Source organism: Bubalus kerabau, chromosome 6 (genome assembly GCF_029407905.1).
Source record: "Bubalus kerabau isolate K-KA32 ecotype Philippines breed swamp buffalo chromosome 6, PCC_UOA_SB_1v2, whole genome shotgun sequence".
Taxonomy (NCBI): Eukaryota; Metazoa; Chordata; class Mammalia; order Artiodactyla; family Bovidae; genus Bubalus; species Bubalus kerabau.
Genome location: NC_073629.1, coordinates 83,975,939 through 83,999,750, shown reverse-complemented (window position 1 = coordinate 83,999,750; position 23,812 = coordinate 83,975,939). Strand labels below are relative to the sequence as shown.

General features: G+C 40.5%; 1 protein-coding gene and 2 long non-coding RNA genes across 7 annotated transcripts in view; 2 read left to right on the top strand and 1 right to left on the bottom strand.

The window, feature by feature from the left end:
- The window catches only part of PATJ (PATJ crumbs cell polarity complex component), a 383,451-nt gene extending 366,073 nt beyond the window's left edge, over positions 1-17,378 (top strand). Inside the window, exons 43-45 of one of the 4 annotated variants that reach the window (XM_055585656.1) lie at positions 7,289-7,395; positions 10,574-10,697; positions 15,440-17,378. In XM_055585656.1, coding sequence (XP_055441631.1) covers positions 7,289-7,395; positions 10,574-10,697; positions 15,440-15,586 — 378 coding nt within the window. In that variant the 3' untranslated portion in view covers positions 15,587-17,378. Of the gene's footprint in view, positions 1-7,288; positions 7,396-10,555; positions 10,698-15,439 lie in introns of those variants that run through there. The other 3 variants (XM_055585655.1, XR_008715910.1, XM_055585657.1) reach the window with 3 other exon arrangements.
- Positions 17,379-20,183: 2,805 nt separating this feature from the next.
- LOC129655347 (uncharacterized) lies at positions 20,184-22,687 on the bottom strand. Its single transcript, XR_008715909.1, has 3 exons — positions 22,616-22,687; positions 21,848-21,925; positions 20,184-20,424 (listed from the first exon to the last, which is right to left on the bottom strand). It is a non-coding gene; the product is annotated as an uncharacterized LOC129655347 (long non-coding RNA).
- Positions 20,771-23,812, top strand: part of LOC129655345 (uncharacterized) — a 31,069-nt gene continuing 28,027 nt past the window's right edge. Inside the window, exon 1 of one of the 2 annotated variants that reach the window (XR_008715905.1) lies at positions 20,771-22,727. This is a non-coding gene — a long non-coding RNA (uncharacterized LOC129655345). The remainder of the gene's footprint in view (positions 22,728-23,812) is intronic. The other variant, XR_008715907.1, reaches the window with a different exon arrangement.

The window sequence follows — 23,812 nt, the reverse complement described above, 5'->3', positions numbered from 1 at the left end:
GGGTCTTGTTTTTGTATCCATTCAGCCAATCTGTGTCTTTTGGTTGGAGCATTTAATCCATTTACATTGAAAATAATTATTGATGTATATATTCCTATTGCCATTTTGTAATTGGGGTTGATTTTATAGATCTTTTTTCTTCTCTTGTATTTCTTGACTATATAAGTTCATTTAACATTTGTTGTAAAGCTGGTTTGGTGGTACTGAATTCTCTTAACTTTTGCTTGTCTGAAAAGCTTCTTATTTCTCCATCAATTTTGAATGAGATCCTTGCTGGGTACAGTAATCTTGGTTGTGGATTTTCCCCTTTCAGTACTTTAAATATATCCTGCCTTTCCCTTCTGGCCTGCAGAATTTCGGCTGAAAGATCAGCTGTTAAGCATATGGGGTTTCCCTTGTATGTTACTTGTTGCTTCTCCCTTGCTACTTTTAATATTCTTTCTTTGTGTTTAGTCTTTGCTAGTTTGATTAGTATGTGTCTTGACATTGAGTTGATTAGTATGTGTCTTCTCCTTGGGTTTATCCTGTATGGGACTCTTTGTGCCTCTTGGACTTGATTGGCTATTTCATTTTCCATGATGGGGAAATTTTCAACTATATCTTCAAAATTTTTCTCTTATCCTTTTTTCCCCTTTTCTTCTGGGACCCCTGTAATTTGAATGTTGGTGCATTTGAAATGGTCCCAGAGGCCTCTGAGACTCTCCTCAGCTCTTTTCTTTCTTTTTACCTTATTCTGCTCTTCAGAAGTTATTTCCACCATTTTATCTCCCAGCTCACTGATTCGTTCTTCTGCTTCAGATATTCTGATATTGATTCCTTCTAGAGTATTTTTAATTTCAGTAGTTGTGTTGTTTGTCTGTACATTTACTCTTTAATTCTTCTAGGTCTTTGTTAATTGATTCTTGCATTTTCTCCATTTTGTTTTCAAGGTTTTTGATCATCTTTATTATCATTATTCTGACTTATTTTTCAGGTAATTTTCCTATTTCCTCTTCATTTATTTGAACTTCTGTGTTTCTGGTTTGTTCCTTCATTTGTGCAGTATTTCTCTGACTTTTCTTTTCCCTTTTTTTTTTTTTTTTAAAGTTATTGTGTTTGAGGTCTCCTTTTCCCAGGCTTCAAGGAAAGTTGAATTCTTTCTTCCTTTTGGTTTCTTAAGCTCTCTTAAGGTTGGTCCAGTGGTCTGTGTGAGGTTCATATAGGGTGAGATTTGTGCTGAGTTTTTGTTTGTTTGTTTTTCCTCTGATGGGCAAGGTTGAGTGAAGTAGTATTCCTGTCTGCTAATGATTGGATTTGTATTTTTGTTTTGTTTGTTGTTTAGATGAGGTATCCTGCACAGGGTGCTACTGGTGGTTGGGTGATGCCCAGTCTTGTATTCAAGTGGTTTCCTCTGTGTGAGTTCTCACTATTTGATATTCCCTAGGGTTAGTTCTCTGGTAGTCTAGGGTCTTGGAGTCAGTTCTCCCACTCCAAAGGCTCAGGGTTTGATCTCTGGTCAGGAACAAAGATTCCACAAGTGGTTTGTTATGACATTAAGGGAGAGTAAAACAAATATCCGAAAGTGAGAAACCAAAAATGAACCCCAGGCACATGGCAGTTAGAAAATCAGGCAAATAATAATTAAAATAATGGAATATACAATATACATATACACCCATGAGCAAAGTGAAAACAGCCCAACAAAAATAAAGCAGTAGATTGACCCAGCAAACAAAGGAAATAAAAAAATTATATTTACCAGTTAAGAACAAAACTAACTTAAGCACAAACTGGAAAACAAAACTAAAGCAATGTGCCAAGTGGGGAATAAAGCAATGAAAACAAAACTAACAAATTTGTTGAGAGGAAAGGAAAGAAAGAAAAGAAAGACAGAATAGATACACAAAGTTAAACAGAGGTAGATGAAGAAGATTTATATACATTAAAGATTAACTGCAAGGGGAAAAGGACAGTAGGAAAGTCAAGTGAAGGAATAAATGTAGAAAAAATATAATAGGTTTAAAAAATAAAAATTATAAAAAAGAGAAAAAAAAAATGGAAGAAGAAAGAAAAAAGGGGATAAAAAGGAAAACTCCACAGAACTGCAAAAGCCCAGTGTAGAGGCAGAGGTTTATAACAACAGTAGAAAGTATGACTGAATATACACATATACATACACACCCATAAGCAAAATCAAAACAGTCCAACAAAAATTAAGACAATAGACTGACCTGGCAAACAAATGAAACCAAAAATTATATTTACCAGAACAAAACTAGTTAAAGCACAAACTGGAAAACAAAACTAAAGCAAGGTGCCAACTGGGGAATAAAACGATGAAAATAAAACTGAGAGGAAAGAAGAGAAAGAAAAGAAGAAAGAATAGACATGCAAAGTTAAATAGAGGTAGATAAAGAAGATTTATATATATTAAAGATTAACTGCAAAGGGAAAAGAATAGTAGGAAAAGCAAAGAATAAATGTAGAAAAAATAATAATAGGTTTAAAAAATTTTAATTTAAAAAAGAGAAAAGAAAAAAGAAAAGAGGAAAACTCCACAGAACTGCAAAAGCCCATTGTAGAGGCAGAGATTTATAACAACAATAAAAAATGTGACTGAGAAAAAAGAAAAAAACAAAAAAAGCTCAAAAGCTTAATTGGATTTCTTAGTGCCCATAAAATTGACAACTACAACAGATGGGGGAAAAAAAGAAAAAAATCCAAAAGAATCTACAGAACAAGTCAAAAAATAAGAATAATAAATGTATTTCTTGAGTCTGTGCTGTCAGAGTCCTTTCCCGCGTAGGGAGTCACAGTCCACCTCACCTCCCCAGGATGCCCTCCAACACTGTGCTGATCTCTGGACCTGCTGTGGGGGCTGCTCAGATTCTAATCTGGTCCTGCTCCTGTGTGTTCTTGCCTCCAATGTCCACAGCTATCAGAGCTAGGGCATTTTATTTTGTGGGAGCTCTCAATGGCCTTTTATATATTCCATAGACACAGAGTCTACATAGTTGATGTGTGGATTTAATCTGCAGCTTGTACAGCTGGTAGGAAGGTTTTGGGTCTTCTTCCTTAGCTGCATTGCCCCTTGGTTTCAACTGTGGTTTTATTTCCACCTCTACATGTGGGTCATCCACTGGGGTTTAGCTCCTGAGGCCACCCTGGAGGGCTTGGGTTTCCCCAGTGAAGGCCAGGTGTGGAAGTGGTGTAGCTGATTGGTTCGCAGTGGTTCTGGCAGCGCCAGGTACTCAGGGGGGTTGACAGCTAGGGTAGCAGGAAATATAGCACTCTAGAAGGGTATGGCAACTAGTATTGGCCAATACACTTCAGTATTCTTGCCTGGAGAACCCCTTCTCTGGCAGAGAAGCCTGACAGGCCACAGTCTACAGGGTCGCAAAGAGTCAGACAGGACCAAAGTGACCCTATGCGCATAAACACAAGGGTTTTTTTTGCCTGTGGCAGCTCTGCCTCAGTGAGAGTTGAGCGTGAAGATGGTGCAGCTGCTTGGCTTGTGGGAACCCTGGTGGCACCAAGTATTCAGGGACACAGACTGCCTCTGCAGCAGGAGTTATGGCCCTATTAGAGTCTTTTTTCGAGCCTCTTGTTGCTGGCGATCAGAAGGCCTCTTTGGCCAGTCTTTCTCCGTACCTCCACCCGTTCAGGCACCTAGAGGGCTCCCCTGGCTGGGGTCCTTTTCTGTAGATCGGTGCATCAGGCACTTAAAGGGGCACCCTGGGTGGGGTCCTACTCTGTAGTTCAGTGCCTCAGGTGTTTGATGGTCCAGCCTCTCTATTGTTCCGCTGCTGTTGTTGACATATGGAGAGAGAGTGGCTATGGTAATGGCTCCAACCCCTACGCATAACTCAGCAGTGTCACCTCGCTTTCATGACTGCCTGGCTTTCCTCCACAGGCATTTCCCACCATGATCTCCTCCCTCATATCCCCTCGATCCGTCTCTCCCCAGTCAACAGCAGCCCTCGAACTGGGATTTCTCCACAATCCCTAAACTCCAGCTCCCGCCTCTGCCCCTTCCAGGAGACCTGCATTCCTGCCCAGCCTATGTATGGCTTCAGCAAGGACTGTCTGATTCTCATTCCATTTAGGCTGCCACACATCAGCTGTTTCACTCTCAGCCTTAAATGTTTCTCCTCTGACTCAGACAATTGCCCCGCTCTTGGAATCAGACCCCTGCTTTAGTTCTCCCACCCGCCAAGGGCAGGTCCAGTTCTACTAACACTCCTGTTTTTCCCCCCAGTTCCTTCATCCTACCAAGGTTTGCGTGGTTCTATATATTCTTTTCCATTGGTTAGGTACTCCTGTCCACTCTCAGCTGGTGTTCTGCGTGCATTTCTGTGTCTGAAGGTGTATTCCTGATGTATCCATGGAGAGAGATGTACTCCATGTCCACCTATTCCTCCACCATCTTGTTCTCTCCTGTTTTAATTTTTTAAATTGAAATATAGTTGATTTACAATGTCTTAATATTAATTTCAGGTGTACAACATATACTCCATTTAAAGTCATCATATAATATTGGCTATATTCCTTGTGCTGTATATGACATCCTTGTATTTTATTTATCTTATACCCAGGAGTTTGTACTTAATCCCCTTCCACTTTCTTGTACCTCCCCCCTTCCCATCCCCTCACAGATAACCTAGTTCTCTGTATCAGTGAGTCTGTTTATGTTTTGTTATATCCATTCATTTATTTTTTAGTTCCCATGTATAAGTGAAAATATAACAGTATGTATTTTTCTCTGACTTACTTTACTAAGCATAATATCCTGTAGGTCCATTCATGTGGATGCAAAGTTTTGCAAAAATTGCAAATTTTTTATGACTGAATAGTATTCCATTGTGTCCATCTTCTTTGTCCATTCGTGTGGGTTTTTTTTTTAATCAAGGATTCTTTTATTTTAAAATAAAATGAGGTTTTAAAAATGTTTATTTTTATTTATTTATTTGGCTGTGCCAGGTCTTAGTTGCAGCACACAGAATCTTCTATCCTTGTTTCAGCATGAGGGATCTTTAATAGGATCTAGTTCCCCAGCCAAGGATGGAACCCTTGCATTGGAAGCACAGCATCTTAGCCATCAAGGAAGTCCTTATCTATTCGTCTGTTGATGGACACTTACATTGCTCTGTGCTGTTTTCCATTACAGCAGTGTCAATTTACACTCCAGCCAACAGTGTACTAGGGTTCCCTTTTCTCTCTAGTCTTGCCAATTTATTATTTGTGGTCTTTTTGATAATAGACATTCTGACAGGTGTAAAGTGCTGTCTCATTGTGGTTTTGCTTTGCTTTTCTATGATGATTAGTGATGTTGAGCATCTTTTCATGGGCCCTTTCACCATCTATATGTCTTCTTTGGAAAAATGTTTGTTCAGATCTTCTGACTATTTTTAACCAGGTGGTTCATTTTTTTTTTAAATATATATATTTTGAGTTGTATGAGCTCTATATGTTTTAGATATTAACCACTTATAAGACATGTCATTTGCAAATAACTTCCCATTCAGTAATTTGTCTTTTCATTTTGTTGATGGCTTCCTTCTTTGTGCAAAAACTTTTTAATTACTTTCCATTGTTTATTTTTGCTTTTGTTTCCTTTTCTTAAGGAGACAGATTCAAAAAATTATTGTTAAGATTTATATTAAAGAATATACTGCTTATGTTTTCTTCTAGGAGTTTTACAGTTTCCAATTTTACATTCAATCCATTCTGAATTTATGTTTGTATGTGGTATGAAAAAAAATTCTAATTTCATTCTTTTACATGTACTTGTCTGGTCTTCCCAGCACCACTGTTAAAGATACTGTCTTCCCCATTGCATAGTTTTGCCTCCTTTGTCATAGATTAATTGGCCATAGGTGTGTAGGTTGATCTCTGGGCTCTGTCTTCTATTCCATTGATCTGTGCATCTGTTTCTGTGCTGGAGGCCTGTTGTTTCTTTTTAAACAATATAAAATGTTGGGCTGGGACATTGGTGTGGGAATTTTAGATACGGTGGCCAAAGAAGGTGATTTGAAAGACCTGAGAGAAGTGAAGGAGCTAGCCATGAACATACTGGATGCAGAAATTCCAGGCAAAATGAACATCAGTTGCAAAGCACCAAGGTGGAGATGTCTCTGGCACGTTAGAGGGAAAGCCAGGAAGCCAGTGTGGCTGGAGCAGAGGGAAAGTGAAAGTCACTCAGTCATGTCCGACTCTTTGTGACCCCATGGACTATATAGTCCATGGAATTCTCCAGGCCAGAATACTGGAGTGGGTAGCCTTTCCCTTCTCCAGGGAATCTTCCCAATCCAGTGATTGAACCCAGGTCTCCCACCTTGCATGCAGATTCTTTACTGCCTGCAATGCAGGAGACCTGGGTTCAAGAAGCAGAGTGAACACAGGGGAAAATGTTTGGAGACAAAAGTGGAGTCATAACTGGGCAGGTCACCTACCGATGACCTCATAGACCATCTAAGAACTTCAGTATGTTATCCAAGGGAGTCCAGATTTCCTTTGGATAGTTTTAAGCAGAAGAATGAACTAATCCTCTGAATTTTAACAGAAACATTCTAGCTGCTATGGACTGAGTGGGCGGGGGTGTGTGTGTGTGTGGTGGGGGGGGTTGGGGCTGAAGCAGGGAGGCCAGTGAGGAGGCTTTTTTAAAACTCCGAGCAAGAGATGATTTTATAGGAAGACCAGTTGCATGAGGATTGAAAATGGGTTGTAAAAGGAAGACAGGTCAAGGATGACACCAAGGCATTTGCTAAGGCTGGAGGGATTCAGTTGCATTACCTGAGATAAGAAAGGCTAGGGAGCAGATATGGGGGCCGGGGGATGGCTCAGGGTTGGACAGATTAGTTTGAGATACCTGCCGGGCATCCTGCTAGGGGTGTCAAATTGGTGATTGGATACATAGGTCTAGAGTTAAGTAAGAGGTGGTGTTGAAGGTACAGATTCAGGAATTATCATTACATATTTAAATTCTGAAGGTGATATGATATCCCCTGAGATAACTAAGAGGATGTTGAGATGGAAAGAGAAGAAGCTCTAGGAGTGAATCTGTGGCACTCTGAGAGTTAGAGTTTTGTGAGCTATGAAGAGATGGCCGGAAGAGAAAGAAACTAGTGAAGTGTAACATTATGGAAGCCAAATGAGGAAAACAGTTTAAGAGAAAGAATAACCCATTGTGTCAAATGCTACAGATAGGTTAGATAGGGTAAGACTGAGAACTGATGGTTGGATGGAGTATGATTTCTCTAATTCTCCCCTGACTTGTAATGGGTTGTCTTGCTCTGACTTCCCCCAACAGGTTGTAGCAGATACCAATGTAAGTACCATAGCAACTCAGCTTGAGAACCTGTCTACAGGCTACCACATTGGTTCGCCCACTGCTGAGCATCATCTGGAGGACACAGAGTGAGTATTCTAGAAGCAGAGTGCCTCTTATGTGTGTGGGCAAAGCTCAGTGGGACCTTGTCCAGATTGTAGAGTATGCTCCCTAAGGGAGAGGAATGGATAGTGCACATTACATTTTCTGATTCCTGGAGAACTTCCAAGAAAACACCAGGCTTGCTCCACTTCTCACAGGGCTTTGTTCCATCATGTGAGTTCTTCATGAACTGTTGCTACCGGGCCTGCACACACTGCCTCTGGCCACTGTGCATGTGCCCTGTCTGCCCAGAAACCCCAGATTTATAGCCTAGGCTCACCCTGCTTTATTATGCAGAGAAACACGTGCCCTCGGTTTCTAAGCTAAAATCTTGTTCTGAGGTTAACTCTTCTTGTCATACTTGCTGGCATTTTTTTTGCTAAAACCTGTCACTGAAATTAAAGTTGCTCATCAAAGCAGTGTTTCTCAAACTAGAATATCCATAAAAATAATCTAAAAGGCATATTTTAAAATGCTAATTATTCTGGCCCATTCACAGAGAGCTTGAGAAGGTGGTCAACATTGGGTTCTCCAGGGAAATGTTGCTGCAGATAAGCTGGGGATGCAGACTTTGAGAAATGCTGCCCCAGAAGTTACTCCAGTTCCACAAGTGCCTGGTCACTAGCCAGCGCTCAATAAATGTTTGTGGACTGATCTGAGTGATTTATTGGAAGGATCTAATGATCACAGCCATTCCCAACTTTTTCCTGATTGTTCATCAGTTTAAATGAGAGCTTTGAGTTTGTTTTTCTTAAGAATATTGAACTAGGCTCATTTTACTTTCTTTTCATTATGAAGATAATGAATGCTTGCTATAAAATGGACAGATACATGAAAGTATAATACTTTCAAGCTGTAGTGGCCCTTTATTTAAAAAAGAAAATCAGGACCCTTGTGTGAAGAATAGTGTTCACGTAACACCCTTCAGTGTGTTGTGGAATTGCAGAGGTGCCCTGTGACCCTGGGTCCTTTGCTATGATCCCACAGCTGCCAACAGGCTGGGAACCACTAGCATAAAAGAATTTAAAGATCATTATGATCTGACCACTGTTCACATTTGGAGGTTTTAATTTTTTTACTAGTATTCTACATGAAAGTGTATTAAAACTAATAAGATGAATTGAAAGTGTGAGATAAATGGAAACAAACTCCATGTAGTGTTGCTAATGGACGATTGGAGCTGGTTTCCTCCTCTCCTCAAGAAAACAGGCTCTAATTTTGAATAGGCACAGTTATGAAGGTCTCTAAGGATTTGGTGGGCCCCAGGGGCTAGCTCTAAAACAATGGCTTTGGACTTCAAGGTTCCCACCTCAGTATCCTTGGAAACGGGGGCTGTGTTTAAAAGAGGAGACATGAATCAAGTTCATGTCTAGCCAGTGGGCTATTACTGAGAGTGCTTATAAGGCCACAAAGTAATGAGAGGTAGAGTCATATTCATGACATCATTACCACTCAGCCATAGGGGATAATATGTCATTATTTCAGCAGGTATTTATTGAGTGCCTTCCTAAGACACTGTACAAGTGCTGGGTCCTGAGGACTCAAACTCAGAAACATAGGCGAAGGCATTGCCCCAGTTCTCATGGAACTGCCAGAGAATTTAAAAAAAAAAAAAAAAAAAACAGACCCATAAATCCATGGTTATAAAACAGTTGGTCAGTGCTGGAGAACCTACTTCAATGAGAGAGAGAAGTAAGCACAGGGTCCTCTGAAACCATGGAAGAGAGACAACTCAACTAGGGAGTGTGCTTGGCACTAAATGCCTAAGCTGAGTTTTAGAATAATTGAAAAAAGCTGGAGTGTCATTGGAAACAGTTAATAATATATATGGCATAGACATTCAGAAATTACTATAAATGCCTGCTGTGAACAACCAGTAGGTGCATCAGCAAACAGCTGGTGTCAATGGGAAGCAGCTGAAAATCAAGCTTAAAATAAGCCAGGCAAAATCAAGGCAGAGGAGAGGAAGAGTGTTTGAGGCCGACGGCATATTCAGAGGTTGCTCGTATCCCGGGTTTGCAAATTTCTCTGAGTTTGCAAATGTCGCACGAATGGCTGCATTTATATTAGATGGTGCCGCCTCTCGGACAAGCATGCTGTTGCAAAACAAGTGATACTGCCAGGATACACAGACAAACCTCCTGCAAAATAAGACAACAGGACCCAGGGTGTTGGAACTCCTTTAGGTTTTTACCCTTTCAACAACTACATACAGGAATAAGAAACTGGCGTTAGTTAAGCTTAACTCCTTGTGAACCCACACAGGTAATTTAATTTTTAGCTATGTTGTTTCTGAGAGAGATGACTTCCACACTGGACGAAGCTTTGGCAATCTAAATGATACATTTGAAACAAATGTTCTTTACCCATTTTGCTTCACCTTGGTTTCTCTCTTCTAGATTTCAGGTCTCATTTACAAAGTCATGATCCCGAGGTTGTGACAGGCACAGTGCTTGGTGCTGGGAATACTCAGAGGGCAGAGCCTTAAGGAGTTTTTAGGCTGGTAGAGGAGAAGGATGGTTAAGGAATGATGGTACAATATGGCAAGTGCTGTATGGAAATGTAGACCAAGTACAAAGGGAGCACAGAGAAGGTTGGGGTGAATGCTTCCAAAGGCATCAGGGAAGATTAGAATTGAGTTTTGAAGAATGATTTCCCACTCTCTGTGAAAGTGGGGATCACTTGTGGTGAGGATATTCAGACAGAAAAAGAGCAGCCATTCCCTGAACTCTCGGGCTGACATCACCTGTTCAGAAGTCCACCTGCAGACTGTGGAGTACAACAAGCTCAGGTGATATCCTGCCTCTCCATCTCCACGCATGTTCTTCATAGATGTAAAGACAGTTCTGTTCAGCTTTAAACAGTAATTTTAAAAGTTAAAGCCTAAGCAAATAGAAGAGTACTTTGACAACTTCAGCATCATGACTTTATTTTGTAATTAAAAACAGTGGGTTTTATGAAAGAGAAGCCTCTAAAACATCCAGAATATTGGCATAATATAGGAAATTCAAAATAAGTTTCTAGACTGCTGACAATTTGATTTGATAAACTGACCTTCACTGTTTCGCAGTATGAAAGTCTCTCTCAAATCTGTGTTCTTCCATGCAAATGAAATTCCCTCTCAATATCTATTCTTGAATTAAACAGCGTGCATTGTGTTTTCAGAACACCTCCACCTAAGATTATTACTTTGGAGAAAGGCTCTGAAGGATTGGGGTTTAGTATTGTAGGGGGTTTTGGAAGTCCCCATGGAGACCTGCCAATTTATGTCAAGACTATATTTGCAAAGGTATTTTTTTCCTTTTTACTGTACTTTTTTGTTTTAATGAAACTTAGGTGAGATTTTTTTTTAAAGTGTTTTGCTTTACTTCACTTTGACACCTGAATGCATGCATGTATGCTTGTTTCATTTTCATCTTATAGAAAATTCCTGCACCACACGAGTGCAAGAAGAATTCTTTTATAAAAGTGGAATCACGAGAAGTATAATATTCTTTGGACCCTTTCACAAAAGTAGATGCTAACAGATTTCAAAGAGTGTCTTCTTTCAACAACCAGTATAAGGAGCATGGCACACTCGCTGCAAAAGCTCTTTGGCCTTGGAATACTTCCAAGTAGTATTCTGGCTAGAACAAAGATTTAGCTTTCTATTAAAGAAAGATAGCAGAGGGCCATGGCATAAAGCTTTGTACAAGCCTGGGATCAGTGCAGCATTAATGGCTGCCCATCACCAAAACCTCAGGATGTTTTAGCTAAAGGTGGTTTTCTCTCTTCCAATAGTCTGCCAAGTACTTACAGGACAGCCCAGTGTGTTAGACTAAGCCTGGATAATGGCGTTTTTCGGGAGTTAAATAGTCAATTCATCCTACTTAATACACAGGTCATGGTGTGAATTTCATTATTAAAGTTGGAATCTAAATTCATTATAAACTTTTAAGATCTCTGAAAAGTATTTAGTACTGATATTGCAACTTTATTCTTCAGTGCTTTTATCACAGTCATTTGTTTACTAATTGATCAAATTGCTTCCTAGTGCTTTATTTTCCTAAAGAAATAAAGGCCCTCAAAAAAGATATGATAGATTCTTTCTCTTTATAGAAAGCTATGCTATACCCTACATACAAGTTTGCTTTTACCTGTGCAGATCTTATCACTTGTTAACTGGGTCTGTGATCTGACACAAGTCTTAATCCTTTGGCTTTGGCTTTTGGAACATGTTAGGCAGCTGCAGATTTCCACTTGCCATCTCACAAAATTGTCTGTTAAGGAGGCATGTTATTCCCAAACACACAGCTGGTGATGGATAAAAAGGGAGAGGAAGGCAGATCAGAAACATTCTGGGACTTCCTTGATGGTTCAGTGGTTAAGACTCTGCACTTCCACCACAGGGGAATCAATCCCTGATTGGGGAACTAAGATCCCACACTGCACACGGTGTGGCCAAAAAAGGAATAGATTTTTTTTTTTTAATATTTTAAAAAAAGAAACATTCTGGATAACAGTGCTGTCCCCGACTGATAATCCCCAAAGTGGATAAACCACCTATAGACCCTCCTTTTCCTAGGATAACACTGTAAGTAGCTGTGATCATGATTCTTTGAGCAGGTTGTTGTACGTTGCATTTAAAAGAGCCAGCTCTGGAGATAAGGACAGTGGAAAGGCTGCACGGTGAGCCCCCACCTTTCAGCAAGTTCTGCCTGCCTGCCTTTGTCTCTGTAAAGTCCCTCCAGAATGTCTGTAAGCATCAGCTCCCTTCCTACCTGTCTCGGGAGAAGTAAATGGCAACCCACTCCAGTATTCTTGCCTGGAAAATCCCATGGACCGAGGAACCTGGTAGGCTACAGTCTATGGGGTCGCAAAGAGTCAGACACGACTGAGTGGCTTCACTTCCTACCTGTGAGGACATGGGCTACAGTCCAGAGAGAGGACAGGTTAGCTCTAAGGTCTTTTGCCCCGGGGCCTAGTTCAGCAGTCTGTGCCTATCCCTGTCTACACGTTCACGGAGACTGTGGAATGAGTCAGGTGCTGTTTCTCAGACCACCAGGACGTGCATTGCTGGCAGATTTTTGAAAAGAAACAACTATCAAATCAAGGGGGACAAGATTAGTGTGAATAATGAACAGACTGAAGCTCACATAGAGTGCTCTTTTCACTGAAAGGGATCATTTAGAAAGCACCTACATAAGTAGTAACATTGTAATAAATATTGAAGATCCTTGGTATGTTTCATATTTTAAGGAAAGGACCTTTTTGGTAAAGTGAGACACACATGAAATAAAAAACTCTGAACAGAAAAAAAAGTTCCCAAGTACTAGCTTAGTGAAAGTGAAGTTGTCGCTCAGTTGTGTCCAACTCTTAGCGACCCCGTGGACTGTAGCCCGCAAGGCTCCTCCGTCCATGGAATTCTCCAGGCAAGAATACTGGAATGGGTTGCCATTTCCTTCTCCAGGGGATCTTCCCGACCCAGGGATCGAACCCAGGTCTCCTGCATTGCAGGCAGACGCTTTAACCTCTGAGCCACCAGGGAAGCAGTACTAGCTTATAACCTACTTAATTCAGTGTCAGTAAAAGAAGATTCCAGCGCAGATTATTATTATTACTATTCATACAGTTTCATGGAGTTCATTATAATATATTTGATTTTTTGGCCACACCTCAAAGTTTGTGGGAGCTTAGTTCCCCAATCAGGGATTGAACCTGGGCCTCCAACAATGAAAGTACAGAGTCCTAACCACTGGACAGCCAGGGAATTCCCTATGATAAGGTTTCATTTGATGACTCTTTTTTTATTTATCAGAGTGAACTAATATATCATAATATAAAAGTTTTCTATAATCAATAAACTAAAAGCTAGCAAAAGAGTTCTTTTAAAGTGAACTCTTTCTACAACAGATTTTTGACACCAAGCTAAAGATTCCCCCCATAGGACTCTTGTAGCTCTAAGAACTATAGCTATATGTTTTCTTTTTTTTTTTTTTTTAACACTGAACATATGTTCTATAAAATATTTATCTCTGATTCAGGTTTCTGAATCTCAGATGTCCACAGGGTGTGGGTTATTATGTGACCTTTTTGGTGGCCTGTGCATCTTTTAACAGTTCTCTTGCTCAACTAAGAAAATAATTTGGCCCATCTAGTTCTTTTTTTTTCCCCCTCCAAAAGTAGGAAGCATCACAGGTTCTTAGGGCGTATAGGATTTGCAAGGCTTAGTCAGTCTGATTAACAGGCTGTCAGGGCCTTCCGTTTTCTTTCAGGTGTTTGATTGAAAACTTCAAAATCAAAACCAGCTTTTGGTCTTAGTCCCATCAGCAGCCTAATTTTACCATAAACCAACATGAGATTGGCCTAAAGACTTCAGTAACCCTGAAAATCGAGGGAGCAGTTTTTTGAAGCCTGTGAAATCAGAAAACATGAGTTTGATCATCACTTATTTCATTATACTACCACAGTTGTGCAGATACCCTGTGCCATACACTTCACATACACTTGCCATACACTTTGGACAGGCCAAAAGGTAGCTGTTTGAGCCCATTTTACAGCATCAAGGAAGGCGAAGCGACTGAGCTGAGACACTGCAAAAGGGTAAGGCCATGTGTCCTAGCTCGATGAAAGTCAGTCTGTGAGCCATTTATTTCTTCCTTCCCTTGTTTTGCCTACAGATACCACACTGATAAAATAGCAGAGGAGATACAGGTCAGTGTAATTATCAAGTAAACACAGCAACACCTGAAACAGTGTACACATCCTAGGAAGTTGAAAAACCATCCTTTTTCCATTGGTGAAAATGAAAACTTGAAGAGCTTAAGATGCTTTTTAAAAAAGTAATTACACAGGTATTAGAGTTTACTGAAGCCCTTAAATCTCAGCATGTAAAAGTTATTTAAATCAAGTTAGATTTATCCATACACACTTTCTTAAAAAGAAAAAAACTGAATAAAGGTGCAAATAGATCTTGGTATTTTCCCCCCAGTATAATCCTGGTTTTGAGTTTTCTTTATGACACCTTTATACAGGAATTCCACCCTTGTCATAGCTTTGAAATTCTAGGTAATTCTACCAGGTCAGGATCTCTACACTATGGGACACAGGTTCCTGGAGTGTCAGTGCCTCTTAGCTCGGCTTCTGCTGGAGTCAATCAGGGACCAGGTGCCTGCATGCCTTGATTAATTTCCCCATCATTCAAAATCATGTAGAGTACTCCTTTGGCATGTACTTTTCAAAAAATTCTCAAAATTACCCTGGCAGATGGAGAAAGCTTCCTGTGAATCATTTTCTATGTCTTGTCTTTCTTCACTCATCTGAAGTATTTCTAATAATATCATGATGTTTTTGATCCTCAGCTTTAGAATGAAAAAAAGCCCAAGTTTCACTTGCTTTGTGCCATGCTGAAGAGCCCTGTATGACTGAATATGTAATGAAAGTAATCATTTAGAAACTTGTTTAGGTGGATCAAAGATAAAGCTGACAGTTTTGAATATGATATTGTAAAATTTTAGAAATGCTCCACTTCTGTGTATTTATATATAAGACAGTTTTATTGAGATCTAATTCACATACCATACAGTTCACCCATTTAGAGGCTATAGTTACTTTTGATAGATCACTACAGTGCTGAGAGCTTTTCAATATAATGGAACCCTGTATGATGATGGTGTTGGCAATAAAACTAACACCAGATTCACTTCTGCCTTTGTATGCTACATATTCATGAAGATGACATGATATGACAGTCAGATTCCATTCAGTACTGAGCATTGAAATAAGGTCCTACTTGTATTAAAAAAAAAAAGTGAATGTCAGGACATTTCTAGTAGTATATTATGTAAACAATGCATAATTATAATTACTATTCAACCTTAGGTCAAATAACATCCTACATTTTTCTTAGTTTTCTTAATTTAAACACATTACCTAGAAATCATTTTAATTGGTAGTTTTAAAAGTTTCTTTTAATGTGCACACCATAATATTAATATTATTTGAATATTCACTGCTTCACCCTGGTTAAACCGGAATGTTTCTTATTTGTAGGGAGCAGCTGCAGATGATGGCCGATTGAAGCGAGGTGATCAGATTTTAGCTGTTAATGGCGAGACTCTGGAAGGTGTTACACATGAGGAAGCTGTGGCCATTCTGAAACGCCAGAGAGGGACTGTAGTCTTAACCGTGCTATCCTGAGCCTTGGGTCACAATCACAAGATAGATGTGGTTGTAGAATATTCACAGGAAAACAAAGTTTTGAGAAAGAATAAAACCCAGCCTCAACTAAAACCCATCTCCATCCTTACCGTCCCAACCTCTCTGCTCAGGAAAGATGGCCTGGGTTTCACATGAATTTCCCATGTCAACAATAATGTTTCCCAGCATTTCTCATCTCTTGCTGAGGTTAATTTCCAACAGCTGAGTCTTATGCATTTTGCATTTAACATCAGTGTTTATCAACTAGTAGTAAGTGGTTCTGATTATATTTGCTTAAACGGAAGTTAACAACCTCTTATTCCTTATGGTCTTCTCTCCCCATCCTGACTCATGGAGGCTGAGCAGCAACCAGATCACATCCGATGAGCAGAAACAAATGTTAAGCAACTTGTCATCTCACTCCTGATTTACGTATGCTAATTGTCTCTTCAAATACGCCAGAAAACATTAGCAGTGTAATTAACTTAGCAGTGATCCCCATGATGAAAAAGCAAATTCTCCTGTGGGAAATTACTGTGCTCTTTTCTGTACGACTTATCGTCAAATAAGTCTCAAATTCATTTCTCTGGATAGATCTTTATAAGTTAGTCATTGGTGATTATGATGAGCCAATTTGCAGACTGTAATCTAAAAATTTTGAACCGCTTTCTAATTGTTTTCTTAGCTACATAATTGCATACCACTGAGCAAATGTACCTTCTTCTCAGCACAAACAGTTAGCATCCATGTTCTGAATTCTAACAATGCTAAGTTATGCTCAAGTCTGGGAAGTTCATCTGGAGTTAATGGCATCTCAGTGGGCAGGCATCATTCCTACCCCTCAGGCTTCAGATGAGGAGGTGGAAGTCCCAGAACCACTGCAGAGATCATCAAGTTTTTACTAAAGTAAACCCAGTTCTGGATGGCCTTGGCATTGTGCAAAGTGGAGTGACAAATTTCAGCATCCCTCTCCTTGGCTGCATACCTTCAGTGTAGCAGCACAGTCAGTAGGAACATAGAGAGAGCAATGCACTTAGCCACAGAGTGGCTGAGCAAATGAACTGAGTCTCAGAATCAGTCATGGCTCCTTGGTGAATGTTTTCTGGTCTCCAGGGAGCCTCGCATGTGCTGCAGTGTGCATGCTAAGAAAGTAACTACAGCAGAAAATACAAGAATACTTTTCAAGTTGGTTAGGGCCTTTTTCAAAAAGGGGGGAGATGCTTATCTGTGAATGTTATAGGTTCTTCTATAAAAATTGCACCACAAAAGATGAGTACCAGGATGAGCAATAGAAGTAGTGTGGCATTATTTGATGAAAACACAATGCTGCAAATGGTTCACAATAATGATAAATATAATGGGCTCTAATTTAAATGTTATTTAATAATGTAGATTTTAATTGAGAATTATCTTTTAGTAGAGGTAATCACAAAGTGCATTAACTCTTGGAATATTTTGTGGCTATTCCAAAGTATAGAGTGCCTAAATTTTATGTTGAAAATGTCTTTCATGACTGGTATTAAGTTTTCTGAAATTACACATGGCTTTTGAAATTTTTATCGTATCCCAACATACGCAGTGTTATTAGAAATTGTCTTTCAGTGCATGAGAACCTATCAGCTCAGAACGTCCTATGTTAATTGTATCTGCAAGAACACCTCAAGTATCTAAGAAGAAATAAAGCCCAAATAAAACTTGAAAATGCACCTTAAAATATATATATATATACTTTTGAAATGTGATCTGCTTGATTTTGATGGAATGACCATTAAATAGACATTTTTAAGTAATATACCATTGTTGTGTTTCTTTACACATTACCCTTTTAGGACATGCTACTAAAAGTCTCTTGATAAAGGAATTGTGGTGCTTGATGCTCCTTGCAGTAAATTGATGCAACTAGTGCTTCTCATAACTGCTTCTGTCTCTGCTTGCATGACTAGTAAATTACTGCCTTCCTAAAACCTTTTTTTTTTTTCCCATCAGAACTTACCAACAAGCTAAGAGAAAATGAAGATGTGAATTTGTGAAAGGAGTAGTTCTCTCATAGCCACATATATTGTTACAGCCTCATCATTTGGGCCCTTTAAGTGTAGTAATGATATCAGTATTTAGAAATAGCATGAGAGGGAAATAAACCAGGAAAGATAAAATTCCTGAATGTTTATGTATGAGATGTTTCCAAAAATGCTAAATAAATATAGTTGCCAAGGAGTAAATGGAGTTTAATTGTATATGAAAAAGTTTAATTCCTGCATCTAATTTTGTGTTTTTATCAGCTCTTTTGTTCCCTAATAGAAAAAGGATCAACTTTGCACAAATTTTTCCAGTGTCCTATTATAATCTAGGATCCATTAATAGGTATCTCATATTAATTGCCAATGTGTTATCAGGCATTAGAAGAGATGCTTTACACAGGAGAGGATATAGCAATCCAGAAGGTGAGTCTGAGCATCACACTGCCTGAGTTTGAATCTTGACTTCGTAGTCATGTGACCTTGTCCAAGTTAGTTTCTTTAATTAGAAAGGGAGAGTGGAGGGGATTCTCAGCACTACAGTGAACCAAATTCAAGTAGAATTCTTAAATCTAGTGCCTGGAGTGGGTATTCCTTCCCTTCTCTAGGGGATCTTCCCAACCCAGGGATTGAATCCAGTTCTCCTGCACTACAGGCAGATTCTTTAATGTCTGAGTCACTAGGGAAGCCCATAGTAAGTACTACATAAATATTAACAATAAACCTTCAATACCATTTATGGAGGTGGTCTGACATTTGACACGTACTGGAAATTAGAGGTTTCCATCATCAATGACGTTTGAAAAAAAATTTTTTTTTTCTGAAGGTGGCTTAGTTCTGAATTGTTGCCCCAAATCAGATAGCAGAGTGTTTAACTGATTATAATCATGTGAGCTTAAGTAACTAGAACTTGTGTTATCAAAATGCTGAAACCAAAGCTTCCAGCATCAACCATGCCACTGGAATATACCTGGGATGGGGAGTAATACCAACTCCGTACGCCTGTCACCCACCTCCAGAACCAGGCAAGGCACTTCAATTACCATCAGCCCTCCGCAAGGAATTTTAACCTGGTATATACCTTCATTCCAAGAATTTGGAGTTGTAAACTATTGTTTTACTAACCTAGCCACATTCCTTTTCTTCCCTTGCTTCACACCCATCCGTTGTCAAAGAAGTCAGCCTCCCCCATCAGATGACAAACTTCTTTGAAAACAGGGACTAAGTCCCATTCACCTTCATGTTAATTTCATCTGGTATACTTTTCAAATTTTGTATGTCCCATCTTAAGATATTTTATTTGGGTCTTTTAAAATGTTTTCCATTTCCCTCTTTATGTTCATGTTTTCCTCTACATCAGAAGTCAACAAACTTGATGTGAAGAACCAGGTAATATTGATATTTTAGGTTTGTCAGGCCTTTGCAGTCTTTGTCATAACTACTCAACTTTGAGTACTTCCCTCGTGGTCCAGTGGTTAAGAATCTGCCTGCCAATGCAGAGGACATGGGCTTCACTCCCTGGTCTGGGAAGATCCCACATGCTGTGGGGCAACTAAACCCATGTGCCAGAACTACTGAGCCTATACACTAGAGCCCAAGCTCCGCAACAGGAAAAGCTACCACAATAAAAAACCTGGGCACCCCAACTAAGAGAAGCACCCACTCTCTGCACCTGGAGAAGGCCCTTGTGCAGCAGTGAAGACCCAGCACAGCCAAAAATAATTAATATATAACTACCCAACTTTGCCATTATAGCATGGAAGCAGCAATGGACAATACATAAATTAGCAAGTTGGCTGTGTTCTAATAAAGCTTTATTTACACACATGGGAAATAAGCCAAATTTGGCCCGTAGGCTGTACTTTGCCCCTGCTTTATATTTGTGAATATACTTTAAGACTATAGTAATTAAGAGCCTTATCTACTGTAGTATTCATATACCTGGAGCTCTTTCTATTGACTGAATTAGCTTTCCTGATCATGAAAGGGTCTTCTCTTTTGGCTTCTTTGCATGTCTGGTAATTTTTATTGGATGCCAAGTATTGTAAAATCTACATTGCTGTAGATGGACTCCCTTGCAGTCCTTGGAACAGCAGTGGACTGTGCGGTTGTGCAATTATGTTAACTCGTGCTTAGTTTGATCCTTTTAAGTCGTTTTTAGGCTTTCTTAGGGAGGTCTAATGCAACTGTTAGGGCTCATTTTTGTCCCAATATTAATGCATTATTCTAAAATTTATACCCAATGCCTGTACACTATGAGTTCTTTCCACTGTGACAGATTGAAACTGTCCAGAGCCCTGTCTGAACTCCACGTGGTTCTTTCCTGGCCTTGAGGCGTTCCCTCTCATGCATGTGCAGATTCGTATTCCAACCAAGACTTTAGGGGCCCCTCTGGAGAATCCCAGGGACGGGGGAGCCTGATGAGCTGCCGTCTATGGGGTCACACAGAGTCGGACATGACTGAAGCGACTTCACTGCAGGGCTCTGCAGCCCTACACGCGGCTCCCTCCTAACAGCTCTCTGCCTTACAGCTCACCCACCCTGGCCTCCCTGAGCTTTGATCTCTCTCTGCTACTCATGGAGTCTCTTTGGTTCCCCTTTCCTGGGTTGTAGCCTGGGTACTGCCTCCAGGCAGTCAGCTGGGGCCCTTGTAGCCCTTCTCTTGTTTCCCTTCTATTGGGCATTAAAATCCAGTGCAGCCTGTTGTCCAGTGTCTGGAAACTGTTGTTTCATGTGTTAATGTCCACTCTTCTAGTTGTCTACTACAGCAGGTGGGCAGTTCCCATAGGATTTAATTTATGGCAAAAGTCCTGTATCCTTGACCTAATCAAAAGGATTTAAGATGTTAATAAGAATCGATTTCTCACAGTATGATGAATCAGTCTTCTATAATCTTTTGCACTTAAAGAAGTGCTCTCCCTGTAGGCCCCCTTTGTTTCTCCCAGTTTCTAGAATCAACAGCCCATTTGACTCAGTCCTTGGGTTGCTTCTCCCACCCATGTCCAGGTGAGCTACGTAGATCTTTCTTTAGAAGCACATTTGATAAGGATCGGGATTCCCACCATCTTTTCTTTCTTTTTTTTTTTTTTAGAATTCTCTTTCAACATCTAAAAGCTTTTATTTTTTTTTTAATTTTATTTTATTTTTTAAACTTTACATAATTGTATTAGTTTTGCCAAATATCAAAATGAATCCACCACAGGTATACATGTGTTCCCCATCCTGAACCCTCCTCCCTCCTCCCTCCCCACACCATCTTTTCTTAGGAGACGGAGCCACATCACCTTTCCTTACAGCGCTGGATTTCAAACTTTATAAGAAGTGGAAACTTTCTGTCCCCAATTCCCCTCCCCAATTTTATACTTTATTTATACTCCTATTTTCCTATTAAAGTCAACCAGAATAGTGACACTTTTTTGAACACAATTTTAAATTTAGGTAATAGTTCCAGTTTTATGTCAGCCTCGTGCAAATGTTAAATTTTTGACAGCTTGACTCTCAAACTTCAGATTCTCTATATTTAAGTAAAGATGAAAAAAATAACATTTCACTGTCTGCATAACACCAAGATAAACTGAAATTTGGAAGACGTGTGTGCGTGTGCGTGAGAGAGAGTCCCTAACCTCCACCCATTTTGAGCAGCACTTCCATTTCCAGTCACTTTAAGGAGGAAGAAGCTGTTTTGATCTTGGGTCCCTGAGATGCTGCTGTCAAGTTTCAAGGCCTGTGCTGGCAAAGTTAATATAGGAGGAAATATGTTTTTCTGATCCTCCTTCTAGAATCAGATTTTAGAAATTGTGGCCGCCTCAAAATTGGTTCCCAGGCCAGAATACTTAAGTGAGTTGCCATTTCCCTTTCCAGGGGATCTTCTCAACCCAGAGGTTGAACCCATGTCTCCTGCATTACAGGTAGATTCTTTGCTGCTGAGCCACCAGGGAACATTTAAATCAGTAAACTTTGAGTTAGCACATTGCCTTCTGTAACATGGGTGGGCCTCATTCAATCAGTTGAAGGCCTGAGTAGAATAAAAAGTCTGGCCTCTGAGCAGGAAGTTCTCCTTCAGCCTTCAGAGTCCACCTGCACCACTGACTCTCCTGGGTTGTGAGCCTGATATCCATAATTGCATGAGCCAGTTCCTTATAATAAATCTTTTATGCACACACACATACACACACAGCCTATTGGTTCTATTTCTCTGGAAAACCCTGGCCAATATGATGTCAGATAGGAAATTTCTATTTTCAACCTTTAAAAACAGGTGAATCCCATCCTTCAGGGAGTGAGGCCTGTGGTAACCCATATTCACACAGTTATCCTGAAGTTCCTAGAAAAATAAGTTTCTGGAGTTGAGTGGTGGGTACCCCTCACTCCATCACCATCTCTTCTGCTCTCCCAGGAGAGGAATGCCGAGCCCAAGCTCTCCTGCAATGCTGCTCAAGGTTTAAGCACAGACAGGCAGCAGCTGCATCACCTGGGAGAGAATTCTGAAGTGCACCCTGCCCTGGACCCACTGAATTAGAGTCTCTGGGGTGGGGCCCAGCATGCTGTGTTTTAGCCGACTCTCCACTGGATTCATACACACAAAAGTTAGAGAAACATTAGGTCGGAGTTCTCTCCTCCCTTTCCCTTCTGGTCTGTGGTCAGTTAACAATTGCCGAATTGTTTTTGGTAAATATGCTGCTGCTGCTAAGTCGCTTCAGTTGTGTCCGACTCTGTGCGACCCCATAGGCGGCAGCCCACCAGGCTCCCCCGTCCCTGGGATTCTCCAGGCAAGAACACTGGAGTGGATTGCCATTTCCTTCTCCAATGCATGAAAGTGAAAAGTGAAAGGGAATTTGCTCAGTCGTGTCTGACTCTAGTGACCCCATGGTCTGCAGCCTACCAGGCTCCTCCATCCATGGGATTTTCTAGGCAAAAGTACTGGAGTGGGGTGCCATTGCCTTCTCCTTTGGTAAATATAAGCGGCCTCCAACTGTTAGAGGCAGACAGGAAAGCAAGCCGCCTCCCTCACCACCTTGCTATCTGAGGCATACTCCACTGACAGCAAATTGGCCTGAGTCGGCCACCTGCATAAACATTCTTCAGCGGGCACACAACACACAAGCCCTACCCGTTCAGAAAGTTTGGTGAGCTACCCTATGTCTTTTTAGGCCACTGGTTCCTAACTTTGCCTGTACATTCAAATCACCTGGGGATATTTTAAATACCCAGTGCTTGGGCTACAGCTTCCCAGGTGGCTCAGTGGTAAAGAATTCATCTGCCAATACAGTAGATACAGGAGATGCTGGTTCGATCCCTGGGTCAGGAAGATCCCCTGTTGTTTCCAGTATTCTTGCCTGGGAAATCCCATGGACAGAGAAGCCTGGTGGGCTGCAGTCCATGGGGTTGCAAAGAGTTGGACACGACTGATTGAGCATGCATACCACGCGGGGCATGGGGTCAGAGGGGAAAAAGGGTGAGATCCAAGAATTTTTTTAAAAAGTTCCACACAGGGATTCTTATAACCCTGCAGACAGGGTTAAGAATGAATGTTTTCGATTTTCCCATAAACACCTGGTTTGAAAAGTTTAGGTCCCAGCCAGCTGCAATAACATTGAGACTTTCTGTCCCACAGGTAAACCCTTCCTAAGGAGGGGGTAGAGGTGAGAGGGGACGTGTAGAGCTGAGGGTTCTGGGTTCCGACCTAGAAGGCTGCCCTGAAGGTGTCAGGTTTTAGATCCCTAGGGCCTGTTTAAGCAAGCAGGGAGGGCTGCCTCTTCCATTCTCCTACCAACCACAGCTCTTGTGCACATTCATTTCACTAACTTAAAAGTTAACTCTAAGTAATTAATGCACCCTTTAGTTTTACTTTTTTTTTATTTGCTTTTTAAACTTTTATATTTATTTTAGTGTACTTTTAGATGATGATGCTTGAAGCCATCCCAGGAGTATATCATCTTTCCCTTGCTATTGAAGCCATTCCAAAAGTATATGGTGTTTCAAATGCTAATTATCCATCTATGGACCTAAGATTCCTGCTATGAGTATAGCTTCAAGGTTAACTCACCACCTTGGGGTGTAGACTAAAGCTTGTTTATCACACTGTATTACAGTAATTATAGAAGCTATTATAAAATCTCCTTTGAAATGCTGCTTCCTCCAGGAAGACTTCCCTGACTTCACAGACCTGGATAAGTCTCTCTCTTCTGCTTGGGGTTCACCCTGAGCTTCC